Here is a 27614-nt window from a genome sequence, read left to right as displayed (position 1 = left end):
ACAAGCACATGCCATTGTCGTCGCGTCTCGGATTGTCCACATCCTCTCTGGCCACGTCGTTCTCCCGCCATCGTCCTACCCATCATCTCTCCCCCATCCGAACGATGAGTGCCTCCGCGTCCAAAGGCGGCTTCGTGTCGCTGAGCAACCGCTGCAACGAGAGCAAGTCGCCATACGTCCGATCGCACTCCAACAACCCTACAGCATGGCAGCTCTGGAGTCCGGAGACACTCGAGCTGTCCAAACGCACCAATCGCCTACTCTTTGTTTCGATTGGCTATTCGGCATGCCATTGGTGCCATGTCATGGCTCACGAGAGCTTCATGGACGATCGCATTGCCCAGCTGTTGAACGAACACTTCATCCCTGTCAAGGTCGACCGCGAAGAACGCCCTGACGTTGACAAGGTCTACATGGATTTCCTACAAGCCACGACCGGTGGTGGAGGCTGGCCTCTCAACGTCTTTGTCACTCCAGACTTGCAACCGCTGTTCGGTGGAACATACTGGCCGGGTCCGAAGAGCGAGCGTGCGCACCATGGCGGAGGCTTCGAGACTATCCTGACAAAGGTGGCCAGCGCATGGAAAGAGCAGGAGGCACGATGCAGAGAAAGCGCTTCGAACATCACCGACCAGCTCAGACAATTCGCCCAAGAAGGCACCCTGTCTGGCAGGAGATCGGGCGAAGGCATCGATGGAAGCGACGACGGCCTAGAGCTGGAATTGTTGGAAGAGGCATACGACCACTACAAGTCCAGATATGATGAGCAAAATGGCGGCTTTGGCGGTGCTCCAAAGTTCCCTACTCCCTCGCACCTGTCCTTCTTGCTGAGACTCGGCGAGTGGGACGGTATCGTCAAGGACATTGTCGGCGATGACGCCGTACAGAACTCACAGAAGATGGTCGTAAAGACGCTCGACAACATGGCCAAGGGTGGAATCAAGGACCAGGTTGGTCATGGATTCGCCAGATACTCCGTGACCAAGGACTGGAGTCTGCCGCATTTTGAGAAGATGTATGTGCCTGAACTCTTCACTTGTACTGTTTACCACTGACATGTCTCATAGGCTTTACGACAACGCCCAACTGCTTCCTCTCTATCTCGACGCCTGGCTCATCACAAAGAACCCTCTCTTCCTCGAGACGGCCCACGACATCGCTACCTACCTGACCTCATCGCCCATACAGTCGCCTGCTGGTGGCTTCCACGCTTCCGAGGATGCAGATAGTGCACCAAGTGCCTCGGAGAAAGAGCACAAAGAGGGTGCCTTTTACGTCTGGTCTCACTCGGAGTTCTACAAAGCTCTGACTGACGAGAAGCTGGCCAGCATTCTCGCAAAGCACTGGAACGTGAAGCCTAACGGTAATGTCAGCCCGAAGCATGACATCCAGGGCGAGCTGAAGGGACTCAACACGCTCTGTGTGACTTTGTCCATCACTGATCTCAGTCAGCAATTCGGGCTTTCTGAACAGGACACAGTACAAGCTATCCAAATCGGCCGTCAAAGATTGTCGGATTGGCGTGACCAACATCGTCCTCGACCTCTGCTTGACGACAAGATTGTTGTCTCCTGGAACGGTCTTGCAATTGGTGGCCTCGCTCGTACGAGTGCTGCCCTGAAGGAGTCTGAACCAGCAGCCTCTAGAAGATATCTCGAGGCCGCCGTCTCAGCATCTCAATTCATCAGAAGAGAGCTCTATGACTCGCAAACCAAGACTCTACGACGTGTATACCGTGAGGGTCCTGGCGCCACAGCCGGCTTTGCTGACGATTACGCATTCCTCATCAGCGGTCTCATTGATCTCTATGAGGCGACCTTCGACGACTCGTACCTGCAGTGGGCAGACGAGCTACAGCAATCGCAAATCCAACATTTTGCAGACAATGAGAGCGAGACCAAGGGTGGCTTCTTCGGCACACCAGCACTTGCTCCTGACATTCTGATTCGCAGCAAGGACGCCATGGATAACGCAGAGCCCAGTGCCAACGGTGTGAGCGCTACAAACTTATTCAGGCTCTCATCATTGCTTGATGATTCTAATTACTCTGCTCTTGCTACACGCACTGCCAAGGCATTCGAGGTGGAGATGGTTCAGCACCCTGGTCTCTTTACCGGTCTCATGTCGGCAGTTGTCAACTCAAGACTGGATGTCAAGCCTATTGTCATCTCCGGAACTGATGCAAGCTCAGAGGTGAAGAGTGCGCTGAGCCAACTACACCAGATGGTTCGTCCTGGCTCAACGGTGGTCAGACTAGGCGGTGACAGCAAGAGCGACTGGCTTAGACAGCGCAACGAAGTCCTTGGCTCAATTGAGCAAGACAGAGATATGGTTCAGGTGTGCGAGGGTACGAGCTGCAAGTTGATCAAGGCAGCCGAGCTTCAGGAATTGCTCAAGGGCACTCATGTATAAAAGTTTGGGAAGGTGGGGTTGGAAAGGGCATCACGAGAGGTTAATAAGGGGACTTTGTTCATGATGAGCTACGATTGCACATAGCATGCATACAACACGGCCGAACAGAGGCAGGGTGGTTTACCTTGTTCATAAGGTGTTCATGATCACTTTGCATAGCAACAAAAGTACTGTACTCCAAGAAGACCCTTCAGTGAATATATGTCGAAGTGAAGGCTTGAAGCAGATGTGGGGAAGGGTGGCTGGCACAATGACGTTTGTGGGACAACAGAAGGCATCATCAACCAACTCTACATCAGCCTCAGTAAACACATTACGCCAGTAAAAGAGAAACGTATGTACAACACTCACTCAATCATCGACTGACAGTCCCCTGCGAACCAATGCTGAACCGTACAGCGCTCCGCTCCATTCGCGCAATTACTGTCTCCCCCTCCACCACACCTTCTCGCATCATCTACGCAACACGCTTCTTCTCCCAGACATCGACAAGCATGAAGGCACAAAAGGGCACCATCCACAGCATCGAAGACGTCTCGACGGCAGACACAAAATGGGTCGCCCTCCGCAAAATCAACTGGACAGACCAAAGCAACAAGACACGAACCTGGGAAGTCGCGTCCCGCAAAACCCGCGGCTCGGCAGGTGTCGATGCAGTAGCCATGGGCAACATAATCCTCCACCCTACAAAAGCCCCCACCACAATACTGGTGCTTCAATACCGACCTCCAATCGACGCTATCTCTGTGGAATGGCCTGCTGGTTTGGTAGATGCGAATGAGACGGTGGAGGAAGCCGCAGTTCGGGAGTTGAGAGAAGAGACTGGCTATGAAGGCAAAGTTACTTCGGTCAGTCCGATTGTTTCGGCGGATCCGGGTATGACTAGTGCGAATATGCAGTTGGCTATGATGGAGGTGCATCTCAAGGATGGGGACAAGGAGCCTGAGCAGCAGCTTGATGACGGGGAACATATTGAAAGGGTTGTTGTTCCCTTGGCTGAGCTTTATGAAAAGTTGGTCGAGTATAGCAAGATGGAGGGGTATATGGTGTCTGCCAAACTCTTCCATTGGGCTCATGGTGTGCATATGGCAAAGACGAAGAGTTATCTGTAGATGTTGCATCGAGAGATTCGTTCATCCAGACCCTAGCCAGACTTCCAAACCACTTTCGGTCCAGCTCTTCTTCTATACGTGCTGTAGTTATGCTATTTGTGATCTTGGGTCCAGTAGTTACTGATTTGCGATCCTTTACAAGCAACACCCACCAGATCAGAAGTTGTATGATCCCAGTGAAAGCTGCCGTCTGAAGAATGTCGCTGTAGAACCGCACAGTGACTTTCATCATCGATGCGGCTTTCGCTGAGGTACAGCCACGGCATTGTTCTCCCTGGCCAATGATGAATGATCTTGAATTGCATCATGCCTTTTTACGGCCCATGCTCGCCATAGGAGATCAGGAGTGGAGAGAGCCGCTAAGAAGGCGATGTGGTGGCAGTACTGCGATTTTGGAATGCGAAATTCTTCTATAACGCATCAACCACGAGTACATGTCGAACCAGCCGACTTAAAACCCAAAGTTATCTCCCATGAATCTCTCTCTCTCTCCACGCAAAACTCCCCAAATCTCCAAACATCTACATATTCGCCAACGCAGCCTGCACAAGCGCCATGGTAGCAGAACTATGACTACTCAACTGCATAGCACTCCCACTCTCCAACACAAAAGGACCAGCCCACTTTTCCCCCAGCAAGTTCGTCCCACTCTGTCTATCGTTGTTCCAAATACTATCCGCATTCTTTGTCAAGAAGCCCTTGATCTGCCCTCCAGCAACATCAGGTTTGGCATCCCTCAACGTACGCAATCCTCTCATCATGATACCTTTGAATTGTGCAAGATCGGGATTGCAACTGTTTTCATTGTCGCAGAATTCAAGGGCGATTTTGTTGGAGTCCATCATGCCGTATTTTCCGGACAGCAGCTTTGTGGCCAAGGTGTCGGCGGTGGTGAGGTAGGAGGCATCGTTTGTGGCGTGGTATAGAGCGACGAGGGCTTGGAGGGCTACGCCTTCGATGTAGGTCAAGAAGGCGTGGTTGTTGGAGCAAGAGGGTGGAGAGCCTGTTAGTGCATCTCCTTGCATTATGCCATCGATCAAGATGTTTTTGGTGATCCACGACCATTGTGTGGTTGCTTTGTTGAGGAAATAGGTCTTCTGAGCTGGGTAGCGGGTTGCTAGTTGAGCGGCTGCTGCTACGTAAAGGACTGTCGCGATTGTGCTGCTCTTCACCAAGTACTTTTCTGAAGGATAGGCATTTGCGAGACCACCACAGGGGTTGTTGGAGGCTTTGTTGTTCAGAGTTACAGCCGCGAATGTGAGGTTTGCGGCCTGAAGGAAGCTGGTATCCTTGGTTACGTCGGAGGTTTTGATCAAAGCAAGAATCCACCTGTTCAAAAACATTAGTACACTACATTATGTTTGCGGAAATAAGAAAGGGCCACTGACCATAATTGATCGTCAAAGAAATCCGTGTACGAAAGTGCATTCGTGCTGTCTCTGGCCTGGTTATTGAGGGTAGTCTTGAAAACACCATTTGCACCATCCGTGATGGAAGTGAGAAATGACGAGCTGTCCTTTGCACGCAGATCGGCGAGCAGAGTCAAGCAATTGGCACTGTTCCACCAGCCACCCGCCCAAGGAGCCGGTGATGGTTGCTTGTAAAAAGTTTGGAGTTCAGTAATGGCCACGTGCGAGTTGGTGAGATATTGGTTGGTAGCTCGAGATTCTAGCTCAGCGGGAAGAGCAGAAGCAGTCGCTGCCAGCAGCAAAGATGAAGAAAGAAGACTAAACAACATGATGAAAATGTCTTATGAGTTGCTTTACGAAAAAGTGAGTGATGGGGGGTGGATGTAATGAGCGTGTATATATATTCTTGACCTGACAAGGTCCAGAACGACAAAAGAATGAATGGTCGTCAATTACCGTTATGGATCGTCCTACCTCTTAAACAGATTAGACCACTTCATTGCAAAAGCGGAATGCCTTTTGAAGTTTTTTGGGTACAGAGTTACTTGAATGTTCTGAAACACGGCTGATGGGGCGTCTAATGCAGTCTGCAAGGGGCCACCACGCGGCTGACATGGCGTTTTTCCCCTCTATGCATATAACCTCCCATTACACTGAGTCGAGGCAGAGTGACATCTGACAGAATCCGAGCGTTTCAAAGTCGCTGTCAAATCGCCGGCTCACAACGCTTGCAGGTTGTGAAGACCCGAGCATCATGTCTTTCACGATATATCGTCACGTCACTACGTTGAATATGCCGTGGCCGTTGGAGAGGCAAACAAACCGGTATGCGTAGATTCGGTGTGGGTGTCGTAGAGGACCGTTGAGATCTTCGGCAATAGTAAGAGCGTTGGTAGTCGAAACCCTCCCTCTGCAGCGTTCGCCCCCTATGAGACCCTACTAGATCGGGTTGGTCGGCGTTCGAAGATATGTTTCGAGTATACCCACGCCACTAGCTGTTTGGCGGTGAGGGGGGCTCGAAATGCAGGAGAGCATGAAAGTGAGATGGACGAGAATGAAAGTAATCACGTTTTCTTGGCAGGGTCGATCAGGTCTCGGTCCACGGTATGCAAGCATCCAAGTGCTCTGCTTCAGTAAAGCTTCTTTTGCCATCCTAATGTTCGACCTAATGGGAATGCACAGCGTATGTAGGTGCCAGTATCATATTGCCCTCAAACCAGAAGGCTCACCCTCATGCCGCTGATTTAACCCATCCATCACGCTCCTGTATTCGTCCAACCATGCAACAAGCGGAAGGCTGCCAGCCATCTACAGATGATTAGTACACCCATGATAGGAAGAAGATCTGGCATCACTTACTCAGGATTATCAACAAGCGATTGGTTCCATGGGTCATCCGAATCATACAGCAGTCTTCGAGCCTCACTTTGAAACATCTCGTCCGTAGGTGTGATGCCCATGCCGAGCTGTTGTCGACCATATCGGCCAAGATGGAATATCACCATCTCGTTGAGTGTCAGATTGTTGCTCTGTGTTGACGGTGCCTCCATCTCAGGGGTCAGTGGCAAAGGCGATGTTGGCTCTGAAGGTTCGGAAGGCATTGCTGTAAGTCGCGAGGATATCTGCGCAACATGGTCTTTGACAGCATGACTGGTTGAAGAAAATGGCACGATCGTCTCTGTTTCGTCGCCAATGAGATATGGTGGGATGGCATTGGTGACCTTTGCAGCAATCTCGGGTTCAAATTCGTGATCGCCTCGCCAGTCCTTCATTGTACGTCCGGCGCGGAAGTGAGCGGCGATGTGTTCTGTTCTTTCATCCCAGTTTGTCATTCGGCGATCACAGAACCCACAGCGAGAGGTAATATTAGGACCTTGAGTCTTCCAGTCTTCGATGAGCGGCATGGTTTGTAAGCGATGGAACAGTCGAAGATGCTGCACCAGATGATCTTTGCGATTGAACTGTCGGCGTGAGCTTCTTACACAATTACTGTGATCGTGGCTGTCGAGATGTTCCAGTGTGGGGTCGAGAGCATTGCAATAGCTACAGTGGTTTCTGCCAGTCGCTTCTGAGAACACAGAGCCGCCTTGTGGACAGCAAATCCAGACTTCGAGGTTCAGGTGCAGACTCCTTTCGTGGCGACACCAGTCATACCGCTTGTAAAATGTGTCACAGCAGAATGTGCATTTGAAAATATGTGCTTTATCGGATTGTGTCTTTGGTTTGCGAGCTCTCTGTGGTCGTCTGCGCGCCGATCGTGATCTAGCAGAAATACTCGAGGCTGCTGAATTCGAAGAACGCATTGATGGAGAACTTGCGGCACTCTCTACACTTGCCACAGAACCGGGTCGACTCCGGCGCCCTCTACCAGGGTAGTAGACCTCGGCCGGTTGACTAACGTGATTCGGGTCCAGCGGTTCAAACTCAGTACTTTGTAGTGCTTGCTGTACTGCTGTCATGGACACATAATCATCCTCTGGCGGCGAGTTTTGATACCTCTGCAGCGGATCATATTGTTCGAGAGATGGCGACTCTGGTATAGGTATGCTTGGTGTCGTACTGTTGCTGCTCATGCGGTTCAGACGATAGCGACTTCGACGACGTGGTAGACCACTGTGAGTCTCTTTCCTCATATCGGCCAGCAGCTGGCTCCAAGATCTGCCAGATCGCCGGATCTCCCTACTAGCCAAAGATGAGGCCAACGGTGCGATTTCAGGCATGCCATCAATGTATCCAGTATTCCAGCTATGAGGCATCTCCAAACCTCTACCCTCAGCAGTTCCAAGAAGATCATAAGATGGCGGCTCAAACAAGGCCGGACTGTCCAGGGAAGGCATCATCGAAGTAAAGTCCGCTGTTAGATCCGAGTTAGGTATGTATAGATTACTGATGCTCGTATAGTCGAAGGGAGCATTAGAGAAATCATCCAAGGTCAGGTTCTGATCAAGTCCTCCTGGGGTCTCATTTACATCTCCGAACATCGGATATGATGGTAGGTTTTGTTCGGCGTGGCTTCCCACTTGGTTGCTACGATCGTCATTTTCAGCCAGGGCTCTACCCGGCTGATTTGATTGCGCCTCATCCATATCGATTCAATGACAGCTGAGACACCCCGGTGTCGGTGAGGAGGTCAAAGTATGGCGATAAGTCTTGAAGCATACTGAAAATGCTCAAAGCCGTGATTGTGGAGTAGACGCAAGGCGCATGGCGGGGAGATAAGGCCGGGGCGCAAGGAGCAGGAATAGAGCGGTTTGGCATGATCTGAGAGCCGTGTCTTGAGGGACACCCTGATCCGTATATTCGACCTTGATGGTTGCCTTACTGACGCAACGCCTTTCCAGATCTCGTCTCTTACTCCTAACAAGGGCTGTAAAAAGGCAGGATGCAATTCAAGATAATCATCATTGTCTATAGAGAACAACGCTTCGATTGTCTCCTAGCGAACGTTGCACCAATGTTGAAAGTCACTGTGCATTCGGACACGAGCACGAACAGAGAGCTTCTGCACTTGGAAGACAGGAAAAACCATTGTATCTCGATCTTGTGTATATGCACTGCAAAGCAAAAAAGGGGTATCTCCGGAAGAAAAAAGAAAGGCAGTCATTGAACAGCAAGGGAAAAAAAAGGGCCATCTTATCGTGCAATATAGGGAACATGACCTGATCTGTAGTAGACTTGATCTTTTAAGCCTTTGACACGACAAAGGGAGTGGCGCGCATCTCTGCACTGACATTCTCATACCAGCGGATACGCTCTAGATAGGCAATGACATGCAGCAGCGTGGTGTTTCCGCTCTGCTCGGGCTCACCTGTAAATTCGTCGACTTCAATCAGATTGTGAGGTTCCGCAGCTGCTTTGTCGATGGAATCATCAACCAATACGGTATCTCTCTGACTCCAACCTCCAAGAGGTGCATTCGTTTGTAGTGTCGGATCCTCCCAGATCCAACTGAGTTGTTTGTAGACCTGGACTTTCTCACCAAACAGATTGTCCGGGATGCGGAGCTTGTCGCGGGACCAGATGGCAACCAGTTGCTTGCGTTGTTTCGTCGACAGCATTCTCTCGATGATGCGCTCAACGTTCTCGGGCATACCACTCGACCAGATCATGACATGGTGGTTGTCGAACAAATAATTGAGGAAGGTGTCGAGGTTCGGTCTAGGTTTGTAGCCCTTTGTCCTCTTTTTGCGGAAAGCCAGAACACCATTCAGATCCAAGACAACAAGCAGAGATTTCGGGCGATCAAGTGTCGGAGATGTGACCAGGGAGTTGACAAGATATGGGAGTGAAGGAGTTGGGCGAAGTAGTTTGCCGACAGCACGGGGACGCTTGTCCGGTTTAGGGGAGCGGAATCGCTGTCCTTGGATGGGCTGACTGGCAGGAGGGAGTTGTACGGGTTGTTGAGAGTGTGACTGACGGACAGCTTGGCGGGCCGAGCGACGCGGTTGGTTGTATTCTGGGATAGGCAGCTCTGGTTGTATGAATGGCTGAGAAGCGTAGGGAACAGGATCATCAAAGAAGATATGAGAGCGGTTCGAATGGACACGGGTCGGAGGATGGGGGTCTGCGGCGTAAGAAGGCACGAAGAAGGACGAGGGATGGCGGTTTATTGGGCGGAAAGTAGGAGGAGGAGGAGCAACTGGGTGCGGATAGTGTTGTGTAGCGGAATTGATGGAGTGAAAGGCCAGAGAGCGATATGAAGAAGGGGCATAGTCGTCGTATGGCACATAGCGGACCAGATTAGGGTCTTGTTGTCGCCGTCGAGGTTGCTTCGGAGCCATGTCGACGGGGTCGGGAAAGGTAGCGTGGTGGTCCTGGTCTGGTTGGAAGCTTGTGCTTTGCGCGTTGAGTTGTGTCTTGTCCTTTGGTTTACGGGGCTTCCGCTTCTTCTTGTTATCTTGCATAGACAGGGTGTTGAAGTGTATTGCAACGTCCTCAGTTTGCATAGCCGCGGCGTGGGTCGATAAATGATTGTGGTTTGTCGGGCAGGGAAAGGATCGAGACGGCGCAGGCTGCAGCCGGATTGCGCGAGCGCAGGAGGAAGTCGCTTGGATGAATGAAGCCACTGTGTTTGTATCTTCGGGCTGGTCAAGTGATAGAATCAGAGTAAATGGATAGATTGATCTCGGGGGTGTCGCGTCGAGGCCGCAATCTTATCACGAATAGATCAAATCTTCATCGGCGTCTCGGCATCTGATCAGATCTGATCAGGCACAAGCGTCTGGTCAGTGGTCAGTGGTCAGTGGTCAGCCTCCGATCTTGAACAAGAGTCTATTTCAAGTAGGCGTCTCTGTCACTCTCTCTCACTGCAAGAAACATAATATTTTCTCACCATCGCAATCATGGGAGGCCCTAATCTCGAAGTCTTCAAGGTATGTCTGGCGCCATCAGTCCAACAGTCCAACAGTCCAACAGTCCCTCAACTAATGCGCCACCAGTTTGGCATGTACATCATGTTCCCCATCGGCTGGATGTACTATTTTGGCACAAATCTGGACGAACGCTTTTCCATTCCCGACTTCTGGCCCAAGGAGAACGAAACCCATCACATTCCCTTTGAAAAGGACGAGATCCAGTCCGAACTCACAAGACTACGCGCCCGCCGTCTGGCCGCCCGCCAGAGGAGACTGGAGTTGGAGGGCAACAACGCTCCTGTCGAGCAGCACATCGACCCACAACCCAGCCCTATCCTCGAGTCGCTGAAGACTGCCCAGTCTGAGACCATGGCTCAACATCAGCCTGAGCAATCATCAAACAACTCTCAGTCACAGGGCTGGTTCTCATGGCTCAAGTAGCCACCCACGCATCTTTGCATTACGACATAAAAAACACTGCACTGTACAACATGGGTCCGGACTGGCGAAATTAGGCGTAAAGAGAGGGGAAACATCGACATTTGGGTATATTGCTGCTATATGTACATTACAATCAAGCCGTAATTCTGCTTGCCAATTCTGCCCACGCGCCTTCATCAAGCGTGCCTTGGGTGACGTTCATGTAGATGCCCTGCACTCCGCTCTCCTTGTCCTGAATTGCATCTGCAAACTTGACCAGCTCTTGCGTCGCTTCGGCATCAGTCAGAGCCACCTTGGTATCCTCATTGGCATCCGATATGATCTCTGAGCTGGCAATGTCTAGTCCCAATGCTGTTGACAAGGTCTCTCCAGTAGACTTTGTGTCCGTCGTCTCAGTGTAGACAACCACTCGCCCTTCGGCGTCTTCTTCGACGTCTAGTGCACCTGCTTCCAGAGCTGGCTCAAACACCTCGTCCACACCGACATTGTCCTTGTTCGCAAAAATTATCCTGCCCTTCTTGGTAAAGAGATAGCCCGTCGGCGTTGCATTTCCACCATGCTGTTTGATTATGAGTCTTAGATCGGCCAGCGTTCGTAGCCTACTGTCGGTTTCGCAATCGATTACGACGCCGACGTTGTTGGGCAGCATGGCCTCGAGCGTGACCGTCTCCAGAGCAGCGCCATTGACTGATCTTCCTTGTCCACGAGCTATAGCTGCCTCAATTGACGCTTTGGCGAATCCGCTTCTATTTGCCTTGACGATCAAATCGGCCAGTCTAGGATTGAAATTGGGGTCGCCGCCGAAAAGTTTGGAAGCGGTGGCGATTTCCTGGGCAAAGATGCTGCGTGCCTTGTTCTTCGAGCTGTCGACCTTTGCCTTGTCGTGCTTGATCTTGGACCATCTGCTGTGTCCAGACTGGTAAACTGCGGCTTCGTGAAAGCTCCGGACGGCGGTGGCGCGTCGACTAAGACATCGGTATGTGTGGTGACAAGGCCGAGCGAGGGACTGATAAGACTGCATCACGAGTAATCAAACAAAATAAGAATGCGACAAACAAAACAATGACAAAATGGAATGCGACAGGGAAGGAGCATAAATTCACGAACTTCTGGATCAACATGGAGCTGCCAAGGCGTGGAGATGTCATCGGGGGGTTCTCGAAGGCAGTTGCGGGTTGCTCGACTCCTGAAACCATTCGTACAGGACAACAACAATCTTAGCTCGGATCCTAATGTATACCACTTGATTACAATCGCAAATGGCGACGGATCAGAATGGCCCGCCTCCGGTGGCCGACTCGACCCTGCAACTCGACGTAGCCAAGCTTCATGCTCTCCCCTCGGAACAACAGGACCTATACCTCTTGACCTTCACCTCTGACCTCTCTCGCTATGTAATCTCTCTGGACGAAGATGGAGCTTCGGCCCAACAAGTCTGGGTCAAGAAGGAGCTCCTTCAAATCGTCAACCTTCCATCACCCGCTCCCACACGTGTCATTCGCAACAACCTGGCTTCGTCCTTCGCATACCTCTTCACAAAAGGCAATCGCAAGCTGCTATACGAGTCTATCAATGATCTTGTCGCCGTATTGAATGCTGGGAAAGAGAAGCCTCTTAAGGCTAAGCATGCCGCTGTACACTGCTTGGGTGCCATTTTCGAGGCCGCTGGTGACAGTGCTATTAGTCTCTCCAGCTTGGCTTGTACTTCGGTACTGCGCACACTCAAATCCGCTTCCACTCATGCAGGCTTGCGGAGTGCCGTATACAGAGCTTTGGGAAATGTCGCTAGGGGCATCGGCAGCTCCATCGACGAGAGCGTCGCAAAGGAAACTTGGAAGTCGGCACGTAACGCTGCCTCGAATGACAAGGCTCTGCTGGTTCAGATGCATGCTTGTTGGTGTCTTGAGCAATTGGCCACTTGCACATCTTATTACGACAACTCCAATGATTTCGAGAAGCTGCAGACTGCTTTGTGGAAAGTAATGGACAGCCCTTCTGTTTCTGTACGACATGCTGCATCGACTTGTATGGCCGCCGCTCTAGTCAAGAGCTTCTCTGAAGCCCCTGTGCGAGATGTTCTTCCTCCGAAGAAATCGAAGAAGTCAAAGAAACAAGGAGCCGCTGACGAAGGTGAAGAGGACACTGAGCGCCCAGCCACACCCGTCTCTTCTAAGCCCATCACTTCTCTGGCGTTCAGCCTGCTGGATATTATGCGTCAGCTGTCTACTCATTACTGTAAACCAGTGGCCTCCAATCGTTCTCGTGCTGCAATCGCTATATGCTACAAGCAAATCTTTACCGCTTTAGGTGAGAGCGTTGTGGAGAGGCAGTACGGTGTGATAGCCAAACACCTCTTCACCGAGCTACTAAGCCATCCGAGTCTTACATATCACCGCTACCGCGCTCTCATGACCAGGAAGTTTGTTCGCATCATTCTTCAGGATGTTGTGGGAGGCATGCTTGGCGAAACATCACAGTTGAATGCTGCTCGATTCCTAATGAACGACATCATCAAGGACTACCCCCAGGTCATCAAAGAACGGCTTGAACCTGGAAAACAAACGCTCACCGCTGCCTTGAGCGCGCTGGCATCACTTATGGACAGACTAGACGCTGCTGTGAGCATCATCGCGGAGAACTGCCGCGAATCTCTCCTGCAAGTTCTGCAACACCCAAGTTATACTGTCCAAGTTCACGCTTCGAGGTGTATGAGATCCTTTGTGTTGGCTTGTCCACAACAGCTGCTTCCCACGGTAACGATATGTATGAACAGTGTCAATCGTGAAATCGGTCTACTTACTGGTCCTCGACAAAGCCCAAGAAGATGTGCTGGATACGCAAATGGTCTTGCTGCAGTCTTGAGTGCCTCAAACAAGCACCCTCTGTATGGCTCTGTTGATGTCTACGCTCGAGTACTTACTCAAGCTACTGGCCTGCTCAAATCTAGCAGTAATTCTGACTTGCGAGTCTCCAGCACTCAAGTGCAGGTCGCTTGGATCATGATTGGTGGACTCATGTCATTGGGACCTAATTTTGTCAAGATACATCTTTCACAACTGTTACTAATGTGGAAGAATGCTCTTGCTCCTCCGAACAAGGAGAATATGGCACGTCAGAGTCAACTTGAGTTGAGTTTCCTCGCTCATGTTCGTGAGTGTGCACTGGGATCTGTCAAGGCTTTCTTACATTACAACATCAAGCTTCTGACCTCTGATGTATCGAGACGTCTTGCGAGCATGTTGCAAAGCACGGGCGCGTTCCTAGCTATATTGCCTGAGAAGAAGACGTCTGAGGACAGTTCGCAACGTTTATCGCCTGCTCTACAGCTAGCAGACTTCGACTTGATGGTCAGACGCAGAGTCTTCCAGTGTTATACCGCGCTTGTGACCGCAAGTCCAGCTGCAGCTTCTGAGATTGCGACGCAATCAAACGTCTTGCCACTAGCTGTATCATCGTTCGCGGATCCGGACCGTCTGGGCCCTTCGTCGCTGAGTGTAGCAATCGCCAGTTCTTCTGGCGCACTTGACAATATCTGGGGTGTCGGTGACAATAGTGGGTTCGGTGTCAATGGTTTGATCAACGGGTTGGACTACACCCCTCTCCCGTTTGAAAGACAAGGTGACTCTGAAGACCACTGGACCACACGGCATAATTATGAGGCTATGATAGATCGAACGGTAAGACTGATATGTAATTTGTCATCCATAACGTAGCTGACTGTAAACAGCTTCTCTCACCAATTGGTGGAGCATGGGAGCATGATTCAACGACATCTTATGTTACACATGAAACACCTCAATCACACGAACAGCCACAACCGCCTGCTACGGAGGTGGTCAATAGCGCGATAGGCATCTTCGCTTTGGCATTTCCCCTTCAATCGCCAAGGATACAAGACAGTATCTTAGAACAAGTGAATTCATTCTTGACGTCGCCTTCCGTACAGAAGAGCATCGTACAGAGAGCAGCACTCAGTGCGAACGTTGCATTGGCTCTCCTGATAACGTCCAAAGTCCTGACTGGTCAAGTCAGGGGACTGGAAGGCAAGCTTCAGAGTGCTAACGCTGAAAAGAATATGCAAAATCTCCTTCACGTAAGCTCCCAAACACCCCGACACATTGCAGCGTCTAACAGCGTTACAGAGTTTCATCGCAGATCCTGACGAAAGTGTTCGCCATATTGCTGCACAAGCTCTAGGACGCCTTTGTGAAGTTGGTGGTAACGACTTCACTTCACGCGAGATCAATTACTTGATTGAAACAATCGTATCGAACACCGAACCATATGTGCGCTCTGGCTGCGCCCTGGCTTTGGCTTGTATTCATAACTCGCTTGGCGGTATGGCAGCCAGTTTCCATCTGAAGAATATCCTTGGTATATTCATGTCTCTTTGCGCCGATCCTCATCCTTTGGTCCACTTCTGGGCTCTTGAGAGTCTAAAGAGGATTGTTGACTCTGCTGGTTTGACATTCTCGGGCTATGTCTCGAGTACGATTGGCCTGCTTGGCCAGCTGTATATGCTAGACACGCACAATGCCGAGACTGGACCATTGGCTTCTTCCAACCTGGAAGTTGATCTGGAGACTACTGCTGCCAATGTCTGCTGCGTTGACGCCATTATCAATGTGATGGGTCCAGATCTTTCCGAGATGGCCAAACCTCGTGGCATGGTACTGACTCTGATCCGCCAATTCCAGACAGAAAGCGATGTTCTGGTCTTAGTCGAAAGCACCAGGTGTCTAGGCAATCTCTCCATGTATGCGCCAGGTCACATGGAGTTTGAACAATACGTGAAGCGCTTGCAGGCTGATCTTGACTCTTCATCGCCCGAGATTCGTGACATGGCTATCAGTGGCCTGGCCAACCTCATGCGAAGGGACGCTGAGGACATTGTGCGCGTCGCGAGTCCGGGGCTCGAAGAAAAGCTCTGGGATGTACTCGATCAGAATCCAGCTCAAGAGACGATCAAGGAAATCTTTGTCAACTGGTTGTCACAGACTGGGCTAGCAGATACTGCAGGCTGGATTCAGAGGTGCAACTCAGTCCTCACGAAGGCCAAGGCTCGCGTTGACACTGCATCTCAAGCTGAGGCAGCAGCTAAGAAGGCAGCAACTACTGATCTGCAAGATGAAGAAGTCGCAGGTTTTGCTGCCGGAGCAGGCACGAAGGATGAAGACGCCTCCGCACCCACGTCAAGCCAAGAGCTCATGAGATGGCAAGTACGACTATTTGGCATGAATCTTCTCAACAGTCTGCTGGATACTATTGTCAAGGAGTCGGCCATCAACGAAGACATTCCTGCTCTGGCTTCGCTACAACAAAGGATAGCAGATGTCGTACGCGTCGCCTTCTCTGCATCCACCGCTAACGTCGTTGGCCTTCGTATCTTGGGTCTGCACATCATTGATCAAGTGCTCAGGGTAAGTACATTATCTATCAGCCGTCTTTATCACACTGACCGTATCCTAGCTGTTCGGTGGTGTACCTGACCCCGACTTTACTGAGGCCATGCTCCTTGAGCAATACCAAGCGCAGATCAGCTCTGCTCTGACACCTGCATTCGCCGTTGACTCGTCTCCCGAATTGGCTGCAGAAGCGATCAACGTCTGCGCCACTTTCGTGTCGACGGGCATCGTAACAGACATCGATAGGATGGGCCGCATCCTAAAGATTCTGGTGGCTGCCCTCGAAACTTTTGCGAGCTCTACCGAGACCTCTTCTATAGGAGAGCTCAAAGGTCTGAGCCCCAATGCTCAAGTCATGGTGCGCATGTCGGTGTTTTCCGCTTGGGCTGGCCTGCAGATTGCCACTGCGGATCAGAAATACTTGGTCGACGTGGTCAAGCCGCATGTTGCAAAGCTGACTCCGCTATGGCTTTCATCCCTTCGAGAGTACTCTCGGCTGCGCTTTGAGCCGGATATCTCAAATAATACCAGCTCAAGCTCATTATCAGACGACCTGGAAACAGTCTACGCAGCATTGAATCGCGAGACTTTGCTCAAATTTTACCAAGACTCATGGCTGAGCCTCGTAGACGCCATTGCCAGTCTGATCGATGAAGACAGTGAGTTTGTGTTCGACGCACTCGACGGCAAGACAGAAGCCGATGCGAATGGTACCTCCACTGTGTCACGCGGTACCGACATCAACTATCGTGAAGAACCTGTTGCATTCTTCTTCGTCCTCTTCGGTCTTGCATTCGAAGCTCTCGCTAGTAAGCCTGGCGCGGACTCGGCAACGGCAAGAGCACAAAAGCTGGAGATTCTGCAGGCCCTCAAGAGAATTCTTCGCCCTTCGATCTCCGGTAATGCCATCTACCAGGAAGTCATCTTCAATGAGACGATGGATCTATTCGATCGAATGATCCTCACCGAGCCGTCGAACGTACAGACTGTCATTGTCGAGATTGCGAGAAACCTTTGTGTAGGTCATCCTTCTTCAAGACAAGGCATGAGTGCAGACGATCATCTATCTGATGACATCGACCAACTTTTCGAACTGACTCGAATCATTGTACTTGTGCTGGCAAGCATTGTGCCCGGTCTGGCAGAAAGTCCCCGCCCCGTACGTGCCGATATCTCAGACGAAGCAGTCACACTAGCACGCCTCTCATTGGATGCACTGGTCGATGCTTCCGAAGTCTTCCCCTCCATCATCAGGGCAGATCTTCATGCATGTATCTTCCAGATCTTTGTCACCATCATGAGCACCGGTGCCTGCCAGGCGACCTTGATACCACAAGCATTGCCCATATTCCGCCGCTTCATCAGTGGAGTTGGCTCTGAGCCTAGCGATGATACTAAGAAGCAAATCCGCAGCACATTGTCACGCTTCCTGGTGATTCTCAAGAATGCCCAAAAGCGTGAATTTGAAGCTTCTCTGCCATGTGAGAAGAACACGATATTGGCAGGCACAATGCTCATCACTTCTGCAAATGCTGCCTTTGAGGCCAATGACCCTGTCTTACTTCGCTTTGTCACAGAGTTGACAGAGTGTCTGGACAATCCAATGACTACAAAGATGGCTGCTGGTTGCGTCAGAACATTGCTCGTCGTACCCATCCGAGGTGCTGCACAATCGGCCATCTTATCACGTCTACTGCCTCGCCTAGTTACTTTCCTCACCACACCTTCTGACCTCGAAGGCATTGAGCAAAGTCGTGCTATCGTCGCACAAAGCCTCACCACTTCTCTCTCCTCTCTCCCTGCCGAGAAGAAACTCGCAGGCTTTGCACTCCTCATCCCTACCTTGCTTGCTCGTGCTCAAAAAGAGCCAGGCGACAGTGTACAGAAAGACACCGCGGCAAGATTACTAGAGTTGGCGAGTAATGATGCCAACGCATTTAGAGGTGTTGTGAGTAGATTAAATGCAGAGCAAAAGGCGCTGATGGAAAGAGTCATCAAGGGACCTCAGGGACCTAAGCAAGAAATCAGGGAAGAGGTTGAGGAGAAGGAACCGACGATTGCATTGAAGATGAACTTTTGATCGAGTGGGATGGGTGTAGTTGAAATATTTTCTTGAGATACCACGTGCAGCAGTTTGCGTGTTTAGAGTTTAGACAGTCTAGAAATCCATGAATGCAAAGGCACACTATTGTTTTTGATACAACGGCTTTCACCCTGGACTCACTTTTTGGGGCTATTCATGCAAAAGAAGAGGATTGGCACAGCTGAGAGTCGAACTCAGGTCTTCTCCATTGCAGTTCAGCTCGACATATTACTCGGTATGCCGTTCTTGGACTGACATTTGTAGAGTGTCATGAACCACTAGACTACTGTTGCCTTTCGACTATTGCAAGGTGCTTGGAGTCTGCTGAATATAGAGGGTGTAAGAAATTGAAAAGGTGAAGCAGTCACTTTTCTTGATCGGGTCATTCAAACTTTCACTCGCAAAAAAGACAGTCTTATGATGGCAGGAACGATGTGGAAAAGTTGCGAATTTACCACCAAACACGAGACACCAAATCGATATCTGTACAATGGCGAGGGAGAAATATCCATGTCAAGGAATTGTTTTTTGTAAAGATAAGAAATAGAGGTAAAAAAAACAGATCGCTACGTAAAGTCATAAATCACCAAGGCTTGATTACCACAATATTTCTCTTTCAGCACGACGACTTTATCGTCGTCGAAGCCTACCCAGCCTCTCGTCATGCTAGTCTCATCTAACCCGCTATTCTGCAGTGCAGCACCCAATCCAATATTTCTTGACTTGATCGGCGGAGCAGGATCGTCAATAGAAGGTGGTATTGATGCCATGGTCGGTCTCTCAGGTCGTAATTGCACGCTCAGTTCACCGGCTGCTAATCTTCTTCGCGCCGCTGCTGATGCAAAGCCACCTTCGAGTTCCCAGACGCGGAGTTCGTCGCCGCGAGTACTGACAGAGACTGCTTTACCACGACCTCCTACGTGAGCACCAGAGACTGAGGAAGTGTGGCCCCAAAGTCTGTTGCCTGGGCTGATTTTGAGAGTCTCTGTTGTGGAGGAGACGAGGTAGAGTGTCAATGTGTTGTCAGGGTGGGAGACTAGGAGATATGGGTGAGAGTAGGATAGAGAGGTCGGTTTCGAATGTATTTGGTTCGCTTCCGAAGTGTTGAAGTGGCCAAAAGGGGGAATGTTCTGTGGTGGTGGCGTTGGTATGGGGGAGTTGTTGAAGGTAAGAGGGCGGTAGTTTTGATCGATTGCTGAGGCGAGACGAGATTCGAGGAGTTTGCCTTCTGGTGTTAAGCGCATCTCTTGGATCCCAACAGTCCAGCCGCTAAGGTAGGTGGGTAGAGAGTAGGCTATTGATACCAGTACAGTATCTGGTTGTGGTCGGATGGATAGGGTGAGCGGTGGCCAGACTGTGCGAGAGTGCAAGGACTGTAATAAGCGGGGCGGTCCGACAGTTCCAGATTCTATCGTCTCATCGTCCTTGATTGCAAACTTGTAGAAAGATAGGAGCTGGCTTGCAGTCATGGTGGCCAGGTAGGGGAAGGATATTGCAGCAGCCGAGATCAAGCCATTGGAAGAAGGTTCGTGAGAGTAGCGAGTAACAAAGCGACGCTGGTGGAGTTGGAGGTCGTAAAGCGTGAAAGAGCCGTCCTGGAAGCCTACAGCCAGAGTGATGGTACATGCAGATGCGGACGCAGACGCAGAGTCGACAGTCAGAGCCGATGGAGAGCTGTCATGGTTAGGAAATGGGATGGTGGCTAGGATGCCCTTGCCGGATTGAGAAGACCACGCACGTAGACCGTGAAGCTGGTCTGCCATGAAGATGATGCCGTCGTGCATGTGAAGCAGAGTTGGTGGGACTGACGCTTCCGGCGAGACAGGGACCTCACTGACACCGCATGTTCCTTTTGTCCAGTTGTGCCTTGTCTTGTACTGCCTCTTCCAGTTTGTCTCTTTCCCTCTTCTGACCAGGTTGTCCTCGTCCAGCCATTTGGATAGCTTGCTCGAATACCATAGACTCTCAGCCGGTATTCCAGATTCGTGAATGCCAGGTATACGTGATGCCCTCGGTCGGACAAACCGGTTGTAGTATAGAGCTTTCCATAATTGCGAGTCTCCAGCGAGAAGGTGGAAATGTCGCGACACGCTCTGGCAGATGATCAAGTCGGGCACGGGCAGAAATGACAAGACCCGCAGCGTCAGTTCGTGGCTGAGTCGAGACACCCAATCCGGCTCACTTTCGTGTAATCGTTTCTTGTGACGCTCATCCTCAAGCGTGTCTGATGCCCTGCGCTTGACCATCTTGTCACCTTGTCGCTTGCAGAAAATAGCTTGGTCGACAATGACGGCGGCGAACTTGGGTCTCGAGCATGGTATTGCCAAGCCTCGTATCATATCTCCGCAATCTCCTCGAGCGAGCCTCTGTCGATCTCCCGCACCGCGTGCCTCGGTTTCGTCAGGCACGCGTCTGCCTTTGTCTTCGTGTTTGTTTCTTTTCCATACCACAATGTGATGTTTGTCAGGATCGACTCAGAGCATAATCCCAACCCAGTATGAAGCCAGGTCCATCTGCCAACACTACCGATAATCTTGTGACGGCTACCCAATACCATGAGCTGCTCATGAAGCATGAAGCTCTTCGCAAAGCTTTCCATGAATACAGAAAGGAGGCTGAAGATCGCGCTATAAAGGCCGCCCAGAAAATTCGCGAGTCGAAAGAAACTGTCCGCAAATGGAAGGAATACATTGATAAGAAATTGGCCAAGCAAGCATTGCGAGAAGCAAATCGCGACTTTGAGAACCAGGACTTTGCCACTCCTCGTGCTGTTCAATCAAACCTGCAAAACATCGAAGAAGCTCTTGCACTACCCCATCCGGCCCTCGAGGTTGTTAGAAACACGTCCGCCGCGCCATCACATTCTCCGGCCCATAGTAGGATTACTTCCAGCCAGACGACAGAGGGCGAAGCTCGTTCGAGTTCTCTTGCGCACTCTGATGACTCGCCTGTTGTTGTCTCTGCAAAGGTTCTCAAAAGGAAACGCGAGTCTCCCAAACGAGATTCGCAAGCTTGCAAGATAAAAAACGAGCTTCTAAGCAGCAGTCCACACAACTCGCACGCCTTTGTACCGACTCTCTTCCGGGCGGAAGACTCGGATCTGGATGTATATCGAGATCCGTCTGTCCAGCAGCAACAAAAGGAGAGCACGAGCCTAGGTCATCCACTCAGTCGAGCACCCTTGAGACAATCGGTAGACCGAGATGTCGAGACATGTGCAATGTCTGACCACTATGAGACTCCAACAGCGGATCGCACATACAGGTCTCGTTTACCAGACGATGAGCTTGCAAACGTCGCCATTGATCGTAGTGCAGATTCCGAGGCAGATGATGCTCATCTCTCCGATAGCACGGTGAAGACTGTGAAAACAGAGCCTGGTTTTAGCACAACGTCCAAGTCTAGGGAGAACATGCTGGTCAGGACTGCAAGCAAGAGTGTTGGACCACGAGATTCACGGCCGTCGGGAGGCCCATTACATGACTTGAGTCCCAACACGCCTACTCTACCTCGAACGAGTGCAGCCTCCGTAACATCCGGCAAGAAACTCGACCATAGCAGGGGAGCAGCTGCTGTACATGTGCTGTCAGAAGATGGAGACAACATCAAGCGTGGGTTTAAGAAACCGCGCATTGATGACGGAACGCCCAAGCCAGCAGGTACTGGGAGATTGAATGGACTCCTCGAGGGGACGTCGCCTCAGGTTGATAGAACAATCTCGAGTCCACGTTCTGCGCCAGCTCTGCAACGACAACGCGAGTGGCTAGACAAAGCTGCGACGAAAGAGTTGGAACTGCATGCCGTCTCAGAATCCGTGGAGAGACCTTCCAGCCGCAATGTCAGAACTTTACGAGACAGACCGATACCACGGCCAATCGTACGATACAATCCAAAGGATGACCTGGAATCTATTCAACCAGAGCATGAGCCTCTGCGAGCTCGGCCACTCCAGCGACTCAGTCTCGACGATTTCAAAGTAAATCCTAAATACAGCGGGGCTCTAGGATTCGCCTATCGTGAGAGCATCCGCAGATATGAAGAGAAAAAGTGCCTGTCAGGTTGCACAAGGGAAGAATGCTGTGGTGCGATTCGCAGATTCATCGCCGCGGGCGGCTTGCCGAACGACACCTCACTTACTGATGATGAGTTGACGTTGCAAGGGTATCTTGGTTCTGCGTACGTGTCTGTAATAAAGGACGCAACCGCGGAGGACAGAAAGAGTATGCTGATCGAAGCAAGAGCCAAGGCGTTCGCAGATCAGCATGGCAAGCACAGAGAAGTGTTTCAAAGGAACAGAACACCTCCTGGATTCTGGCGTACCGAGATGCCTTCCACACAAGAAGAAGAACAAGACAGAGAGGAGGCAAGGAAGATGGAGCGACAGAAGGTGGAAGAAAGGTGGAGGGACGCCATGAGAGGTGGTAGCAGATACATGTTTCGTGATGAGAGCTGAGAGAGCGGATATTGTGAAGCATTCGAGTTCGCTTTACTCCTAATATCGCTAGACAGCATTGAATAATCATCAGCTGGCGAGCCTCTAGCCAAAGATTATTCGGCTTTTTATCTATCGCTTGCCGCAGGCCTCATTAGACTGTAATGAAGTTGTCCTATGCATGCACATAGAAATTTCCACTCTAGCCATCCTTGAATGCTACCTCTCCGTGTGCGAAAGACTGGCACACTTGTAGCTGTCCTAAGGCACGAACTTCTTGAGATCTGGATCTGGAGCGATGCCACCGAGATATATCTTTTTTAAGTACCCTCTGCGTTAGTTGTGTCGATAGAAGATATAACTGTGCCTCTTTACAGCTCGTCATTGCCCTGCTTTGATGATTGTGGAGAAGGAGAGGGTGTGACAGTATTCTGCACACGGGCAGGTAGGCTCATCCACTATCAGACAAGAGTGGGGGTATATCAAGCGGCAACTCGGCATGCACTCGGCCGACGACCCCACACACGTCACGATTGCCCCGCCAGAGCTATTTGACCAGTAGCTTCCCTGATTGCATCAATTCACCCCTAGGCCACGTAATTCTTATGAGCTTTTTGCTGTCTAGACGAATTTGCCGATCTTCTTTGAAGCTCTCTCCATCGCGAATCACACAGCTGAGGATCCTTCAACGCCCAATCTCAAGGACAGCAGCAACAATGGCCAACATTCACACCCCCATCCCAAATCTCAAGCTCAATGATGGCAACTCGATCCCTATGCTGGGATACGGCACCGGTACTGCGTGGTACAAGACTGGAGATGAAAGCCAGCTCGATCAGGCCTGTGTGGATGCAACCAAGCTCGCCATCGGACTAGGCTACTACCACCTCGACGGCGCCGAAGTCTACAAGACCGAACCCGAACTCGGCATGGCCATCAAAGACAGCGGAGTCGAGAGATCCAAGCTCTTTGTCACCACAAAAGTCTTGCCCAGTATCGCCGATATCCCTGCTGCCCTCAAGACCAGCTTGAAGAAGTTGCAATTGGAGTATGTGGATTTGTACCTCATTCATGCACCTTTCTTTGGAAGCCCTGAGGAGTCTCCAGAGGCGTTGCAGCAGGCTTGGAAGGCTATGGAGGATATGAAGGAGGCTGGATTGACTCGCTCAATCGGTGTCTCGAACTTTCTGCCTCAACACCTCGAAGCCATCATCAAGACAGCCAGAATCCCTCCTGCCATCAACCAGATCGAATTCCACGCTTACCTTCAACACCGCGATCTCCTCACCTACCACAAGGAGAAGGGAATCGCAACTCAAGCCTACGGACCCTTGACTCCCGCCACAAAGGCTGCTCCCGGACCTCTGGATAATGTACTTGCTGGTCTGTCCAAGAAATACGCTGTTAGTGCTGGAGAGATTTGCTTGAGATATTGTATTGATCAGGATATTGTTGCCATCACGACTAGCAGCAAGGAACAGAGATTGAGTGATTATTTGAGGGCAATGACTTTTAAGCTTACGCCTAGGGAGGTCAATGATCTCAATGAGGCTGGCTCACAGAAGCACTTTAGAGGGTTCTGGAACCACAAGTTTGCGGCTGATGACAGAAGATAGGTTGCTAGATTGATGGAAAGTGTGGAAATTTTATACAAAGCTCGACCTGGCGTCGGCTTTCTGACCCAAATATATACATCTTCTATGTTCGTACATGCTCATGTTTGGGCCCACTGTGCCATATTATGCAAAGTGCACATCGGATCTCTGTCTACATATAACGATTGCGCTATTCAAACAATGTTCTTCATACGGTCAGGGACGCGGGGCTGTGAGCGTCAGAACGTGGTGCTCCGGGAAGATATCGACGCTCTACGAGTCACAGTTTTGTGATGTGATAGAGCTCGTGGCAGCGAGTGGACGGGTGCTGGACTTCACCTAGTCTGTGGAAAGATCATGACTCCTTGACGAACAACGAGGCAAACCAACCACGTTGAGTCTCACTGGGGAGGACCAAGAGATCCAGAGCTAGGATATAAATGTCAGCAGAGGATTTCAGTAGGTTTGAGTCATGATAAAAACATACTTTTACCACCATCGAGAGCCTTGCAATCGCGAAGATCGACCTTCCAAGTACCCACGTCCTTGACGTTCAATTGAGCGAAATAAGACTTTCTCTGAATCATCTTCATATTGGCGCCCATGATTGTGCCGAGGGGTTCTAATAGAGCATCAAGAAGACCAGGCTTACGTCTCACAGGTCTCGTAGCCTCAAACATCCCGATGTTCTCCTCGAATCTCTTGTTGGAGAACACTCTACCAAGATGGACGTCAAAGGGTAAAGGACGCTGGCCGAACAAGGTCTTGACAGGCTCGATACGCAACAATGGTCTTCCAGAGATGGATGGGATAGCCCAGATCTTTTTGATGACGTCTACAGCGCCAAAAGCAGTCCAAGAAGACAGGATACCCCAGATTGCGGCGGTGAGGAGGAAGACACTGGCGATACGGAGATCGCCCTGTGAAGGGTCTGTGGTGAAGAAGCCGATTTGCATGGCGGCCATGCCACCGAGGAAGAGACTGGCAAATACACAGGCACCGACGTATTGGCGGGCTTTGGTGGCTTCGTAGATCAGGATCGGTGAGTCTGCGGCGGCGAGCTTGCGGAGGGAGGCTTGTACTCCACTACGGCCACCGGGAATGTATTCGTACGTAGGCTTCAAAGGCGATTGCGGTGCTGGGGCGAGTTCGAGTTGTTGTTCCACGATGGAGTGTTCCACGATGGGCTGTTCCACGATGGGCTGTTCCACGATGGGTTGTTCCACGGTTGATTGTTCCACGTGTTTGTGCTGTACAGTTTTGCTCAAAACAGGCGTCTTTGTCGTCGGCGTAGGAGGTTCGGGTTTCGATGTAGGTCTCTGTGTTGGGGAAACGGAAGGCGCAGTGCTCGGCGAATGCGTCTGGAAAGGTATACCAAGCTCTTCATACTCTGCAGCGAGTGCCTGTTTCTTCTTCTTGCGAGTATTTGTAGGCGCATTCACTGGTTTGACTACGGCGTTTGATGGTTTGCGCGCGGCGAGGATGGGCGATGAATGAAGTAGCCGTGATTGGATTGGTGTGCAGGCGCGAAGACCTAGAGTCTGTGATAGTGTCGACTGCAACGGAGGCAGGAGCCGCAGCGGTCGCCAGAGAGAAGCCATGGTTGGCGGGGTGGAAGGTTGGTATTACTTGTATCTCCAACTGTCTAATAATAAGAAATGTCTCGAGGCCGAGCTGCGAGGCCTATCGATAAAGCATGCATGTCGTAATTACTTATGCAATGACTTATGCGAGGCTTCACAATCGATCAGGGACATTGCTTGGCAGGCATTCGGGTTGTTTTGGTCTGCAAACACGGCGCACAAAGGCATGCATTAGTCCCACTCTGCCCTCCAGCACGCTACGATAGACAGTGCGATCATCAATTCCTCCTCGACCCTCGCCAACCATGTCTGCGCCGCCGTCACGCTCTCCCTCGCCCGTCCAGGCACCGCCTGTGCAACAGACTCCAGGTCCACGCGCCGCCGCTCTGCAGAAGCTCTACTCCGATGCCATCAAGCACACCCTGCGCACCTGTAGCTACTCGAACTTCGCGTCATCCTTTCCGACACCAGCCAGCCATGCTCCCGATGCCATGAAGCGCCTACATAGCGACTTTGTCGAGAAGCTGGACCGTTCTTGCAAGCTCAACTTTGACCACATCCTACGCGACCGCCAGGTTGTCGCCTCGCTGAACGACTTGGACCGCCTGGTTGACGACGCAAGGAGAAGAAAGACTGCTGCCGAGCAAGCCAATACTGGACAAGCAGTACAACCTCCACTCCCGTCAGTTCTTGTCCGACTCGTTTGCTGCGCGTGCTATACTTACGCAATCCAGTCCTCACACTCTGCCGGCTTCATCGCTGTATCTGTCACATCTTGGGCCTCTTCTCTCCGAGAAGCACGCTTCTCTGTCGTCAAGACTGCAGAATGCTCAATCCGAGAACGCCGACCTTGTCGATACCGTCGTTCAACAGCGACGTGAGATTGAGCGTCTGCTCTCGCAGCTGGAGACAACAATTGCTGACATCGACGCTGCCAATGAAGCCCTACCTGTCGACAATATGCACGCTTTGACTGAAGAAGCTGTCGCCCTGGACATGGACTTGAGAACTGCCGGCTGATGATGCCCGTGTCGCCAAATTGTTGTCCAACCACCCCGCTTTTTACCCCCATCTGGGCAAGACACGAGGAGGTCCGCGCGGAGCAATCGTCGCATCGCGTGTCCGTTGCCAACAGCGGATCCTCACGTTGCGTGCCTCAAATGCCTTTTCAGCCCCATGCTTGCTAGCGTACCCACGCCATCACCACGAGAAACCAGATTTGGCCATCTCTTGCTCGTGTATCGATTCATGCATTCGTGTTGCATCATCGACTGCTGTTCTGCACCTTCTATGAGAATTGGCTGTGTTGTCCATGTTCGTCCTGCATGTCTCCATGGCTCAGACATGTTCGGCTTATCAGTCGTTGGTCTAAGCACTGCGCCATAAACAACCACTGGATGGTTAGTGCTTCTGTGGCTTCGTCTGGACACAACCGGTTGTCAGCATGTGCCCACATGCTGCCATGCCTTGCCAGGGACTGACCCCCCCATGCCGAGCGGGGAATCCAAAATCCTTCCCATTTATCTCTCATCTGCTTCAGTGGACTTCATTTTTGGTGTTTCTTTCTAATTCACCTTGCTCGATCTCTACTGCATATTGATCGGCCTCTTCGGCGGTATTTCTCCAGCTCGCTCCAAGTTTTCTCCAGTGGGAAAAATCGGGTGAAATCCTGGGTCCTCCACATCCCCAACCTCGGCTAAATGCCGCTAGCTTAGTTTCCCAGCTTTGGCCTAGACTTCTCCACAATTCTTCGGTCACCGTTTCGCCAATCAGTGGCATCGACGACGA

The 27614-nt window shown here is 51.1% G+C and overlaps 13 protein-coding genes across 13 annotated transcripts; 7 read left to right on the top strand and 6 right to left on the bottom strand.

The window, feature by feature from the left end:
* Positions 1-104: 104 nt before the first annotated feature.
* On the top strand, positions 105-2412 carry AUEXF2481DRAFT_68424 (uncharacterized protein; the record flags this gene model as incomplete). The annotated part of the gene is made up of 2 exons (XM_013485763.1): positions 105-1015; positions 1068-2412. 2 exons carry the CDS (start codon positions 105-107, stop codon positions 2410-2412), a joined length of 2256 nt encoding a protein of 751 aa, XP_013341217.1.
* A 494-nt stretch (positions 2413-2906) lies between these two features.
* On the top strand, positions 2907-3524 carry AUEXF2481DRAFT_68305 (uncharacterized protein; the record flags this gene model as incomplete). Its single annotated transcript, XM_013485745.1, has 1 exon — positions 2907-3524. One exon carries the CDS (start codon positions 2907-2909, stop codon positions 3522-3524), a length of 618 nt encoding a protein of 205 aa, XP_013341199.1.
* Positions 3525-3962: 438 nt separating this feature from the next.
* AUEXF2481DRAFT_91163 (glycoside hydrolase family 76 protein) lies at positions 3963-5262 on the bottom strand (the record flags this gene model as incomplete). The annotated part of the gene is made up of 2 exons (XM_013485773.1): positions 3963-4853; positions 4913-5262. The coding sequence occupies 2 exons, from the start codon at positions 5260-5262 to the stop codon at positions 4046-4048; spliced, it is 1158 nt and encodes a 385-aa protein (XP_013341227.1). The 3' UTR covers positions 3963-4045.
* A 639-nt stretch (positions 5263-5901) lies between these two features.
* Positions 5902-7702, bottom strand: AUEXF2481DRAFT_42860 (uncharacterized protein). The gene is made up of 2 exons (XM_013485728.1): positions 6293-7702; positions 5902-6241 (listed from the first exon to the last, which is right to left on the bottom strand). The coding sequence occupies exons 1-2, from the start codon at positions 7687-7689 to the stop codon at positions 6190-6192; spliced, it is 1449 nt and encodes a 482-aa protein (XP_013341182.1). The 5' UTR covers positions 7690-7702; the 3' UTR covers positions 5902-6189.
* An 876-nt stretch (positions 7703-8578) lies between these two features.
* AUEXF2481DRAFT_418108 (uncharacterized protein) lies at positions 8579-10077 on the bottom strand. Its single transcript, XM_013485814.1, has one exon. It carries the CDS (start codon positions 9877-9879, stop codon positions 8617-8619), a length of 1263 nt encoding a protein of 420 aa, XP_013341268.1. The 5' UTR covers positions 9880-10077; the 3' UTR covers positions 8579-8616.
* A 198-nt stretch (positions 10078-10275) lies between these two features.
* AUEXF2481DRAFT_7504 (uncharacterized protein) lies at positions 10276-10728 on the top strand (the record flags this gene model as incomplete). The annotated part of the gene is made up of 2 exons (XM_013485661.1): positions 10276-10305; positions 10372-10728. 2 exons carry the CDS (start codon positions 10276-10278, stop codon positions 10726-10728), a joined length of 387 nt encoding a protein of 128 aa, XP_013341115.1.
* Positions 10729-10794: 66 nt separating this feature from the next.
* AUEXF2481DRAFT_418140 (uncharacterized protein) lies at positions 10795-11868 on the bottom strand. The gene has a single exon (XM_013485813.1). The coding sequence runs from the start codon at positions 11747-11749 to the stop codon at positions 10862-10864; it is 888 nt and encodes a 295-aa protein (XP_013341267.1). The 5' UTR covers positions 11750-11868; the 3' UTR covers positions 10795-10861.
* A 119-nt stretch (positions 11869-11987) lies between these two features.
* On the top strand, positions 11988-18213 carry AUEXF2481DRAFT_68289 (uncharacterized protein; the record flags this gene model as incomplete). The annotated part of the gene is made up of 4 exons (XM_013485741.1): positions 11988-14405; positions 14456-14821; positions 14871-16148; positions 16198-18213. 4 exons carry the CDS (start codon positions 11988-11990, stop codon positions 18211-18213), a joined length of 6078 nt encoding a protein of 2025 aa, XP_013341195.1.
* Positions 18214-18650: 437 nt separating this feature from the next.
* AUEXF2481DRAFT_42857 (uncharacterized protein) lies at positions 18651-20494 on the bottom strand. Its single transcript, XM_013485727.1, has one exon. The coding sequence runs from the start codon at positions 20460-20462 to the stop codon at positions 18783-18785; it is 1680 nt and encodes a 559-aa protein (XP_013341181.1). The 5' UTR covers positions 20463-20494; the 3' UTR covers positions 18651-18782.
* Positions 20495-20650: 156 nt separating this feature from the next.
* AUEXF2481DRAFT_42856 (uncharacterized protein) lies at positions 20651-22875 on the top strand. Its single transcript, XM_013485726.1, has one exon. The coding sequence runs from the start codon at positions 20714-20716 to the stop codon at positions 22667-22669; it is 1956 nt and encodes a 651-aa protein (XP_013341180.1). The 5' UTR covers positions 20651-20713; the 3' UTR covers positions 22670-22875.
* Positions 22876-23364: 489 nt separating this feature from the next.
* Positions 23365-24264, top strand: AUEXF2481DRAFT_7499 (uncharacterized protein; the record flags this gene model as incomplete). Its single annotated transcript, XM_013485660.1, has 1 exon — positions 23365-24264. One exon carries the CDS (start codon positions 23365-23367, stop codon positions 24262-24264), a length of 900 nt encoding a protein of 299 aa, XP_013341114.1.
* A 133-nt stretch (positions 24265-24397) lies between these two features.
* On the bottom strand, positions 24398-25882 carry AUEXF2481DRAFT_42854 (uncharacterized protein). The gene is made up of 3 exons (XM_013485725.1): positions 24731-25882; positions 24583-24672; positions 24398-24473 (listed from the first exon to the last, which is right to left on the bottom strand). The coding sequence occupies exons 1-2, from the start codon at positions 25842-25844 to the stop codon at positions 24599-24601; spliced, it is 1188 nt and encodes a 395-aa protein (XP_013341179.1). The 5' UTR covers positions 25845-25882; the 3' UTR covers positions 24398-24473; positions 24583-24598.
* Positions 25883-26131: 249 nt separating this feature from the next.
* On the top strand, positions 26132-26846 carry AUEXF2481DRAFT_7497 (uncharacterized protein; the record flags this gene model as incomplete). Its single annotated transcript, XM_013485659.1, has 2 exons — positions 26132-26508; positions 26561-26846. 2 exons carry the CDS (start codon positions 26132-26134, stop codon positions 26844-26846), a joined length of 663 nt encoding a protein of 220 aa, XP_013341113.1.
* Positions 26847-27614: the final 768 nt, after the last annotated feature.

This window comes from Aureobasidium subglaciale (genome assembly GCF_000721755.1).
Source record: "Aureobasidium subglaciale EXF-2481 unplaced genomic scaffold scaffold_20, whole genome shotgun sequence".
Taxonomy (NCBI): domain Eukaryota; kingdom Fungi; phylum Ascomycota; class Dothideomycetes; order Dothideales; family Saccotheciaceae; genus Aureobasidium; species Aureobasidium subglaciale.
Note: the sequence above shows the minus strand (reverse complement) of the source record. Positions and strands in the feature narration are given on the sequence as shown.

Bases quoted from the DNA above. Each gene is read 5' to 3' on its own strand.
- AUEXF2481DRAFT_42860 (XM_013485728.1), bottom strand. From the start codon at position 7,689: ATGCCTCATAGCTGGAATACTGGATACATTGATGGCATGCCTGAAATC. The intron at 6,242-6,292 runs GTAAGTGATGCC...AATCATCTGTAG, and splicing joins TCGCTTGTTGATAATCCTGA to ATGGCTGGCAGCCTTCCGCT.
- AUEXF2481DRAFT_418108 (XM_013485814.1), bottom strand. From the start codon at position 9,879: ATGCAAACTGAGGACGTTGCAATACACTTCAACACCCTGTCTATGCAA.
- AUEXF2481DRAFT_418140 (XM_013485813.1), bottom strand. From the start codon at position 11,749: ATGCAGTCTTATCAGTCCCTCGCTCGGCCTTGTCACCACACATACCGA.
- AUEXF2481DRAFT_42857 (XM_013485727.1), bottom strand. From the start codon at position 20,462: ATGGTCAAGCGCAGGGCATCAGACACGCTTGAGGATGAGCGTCACAAG.
- AUEXF2481DRAFT_42856 (XM_013485726.1), top strand. From the start codon at position 20,714: ATGAAGCCAGGTCCATCTGCCAACACTACCGATAATCTTGTGACGGCT.
- AUEXF2481DRAFT_42854 (XM_013485725.1), bottom strand. From the start codon at position 25,844: ATGGCTTCTCTCTGGCGACCGCTGCGGCTCCTGCCTCCGTTGCAGTCG. The intron at 24,673-24,730 runs GTATGTTTTTAT...TTTATATCCTAG, and splicing joins GGCTCTCGATGGTGGTAAAA to CTCTGGATCTCTTGGTCCTC.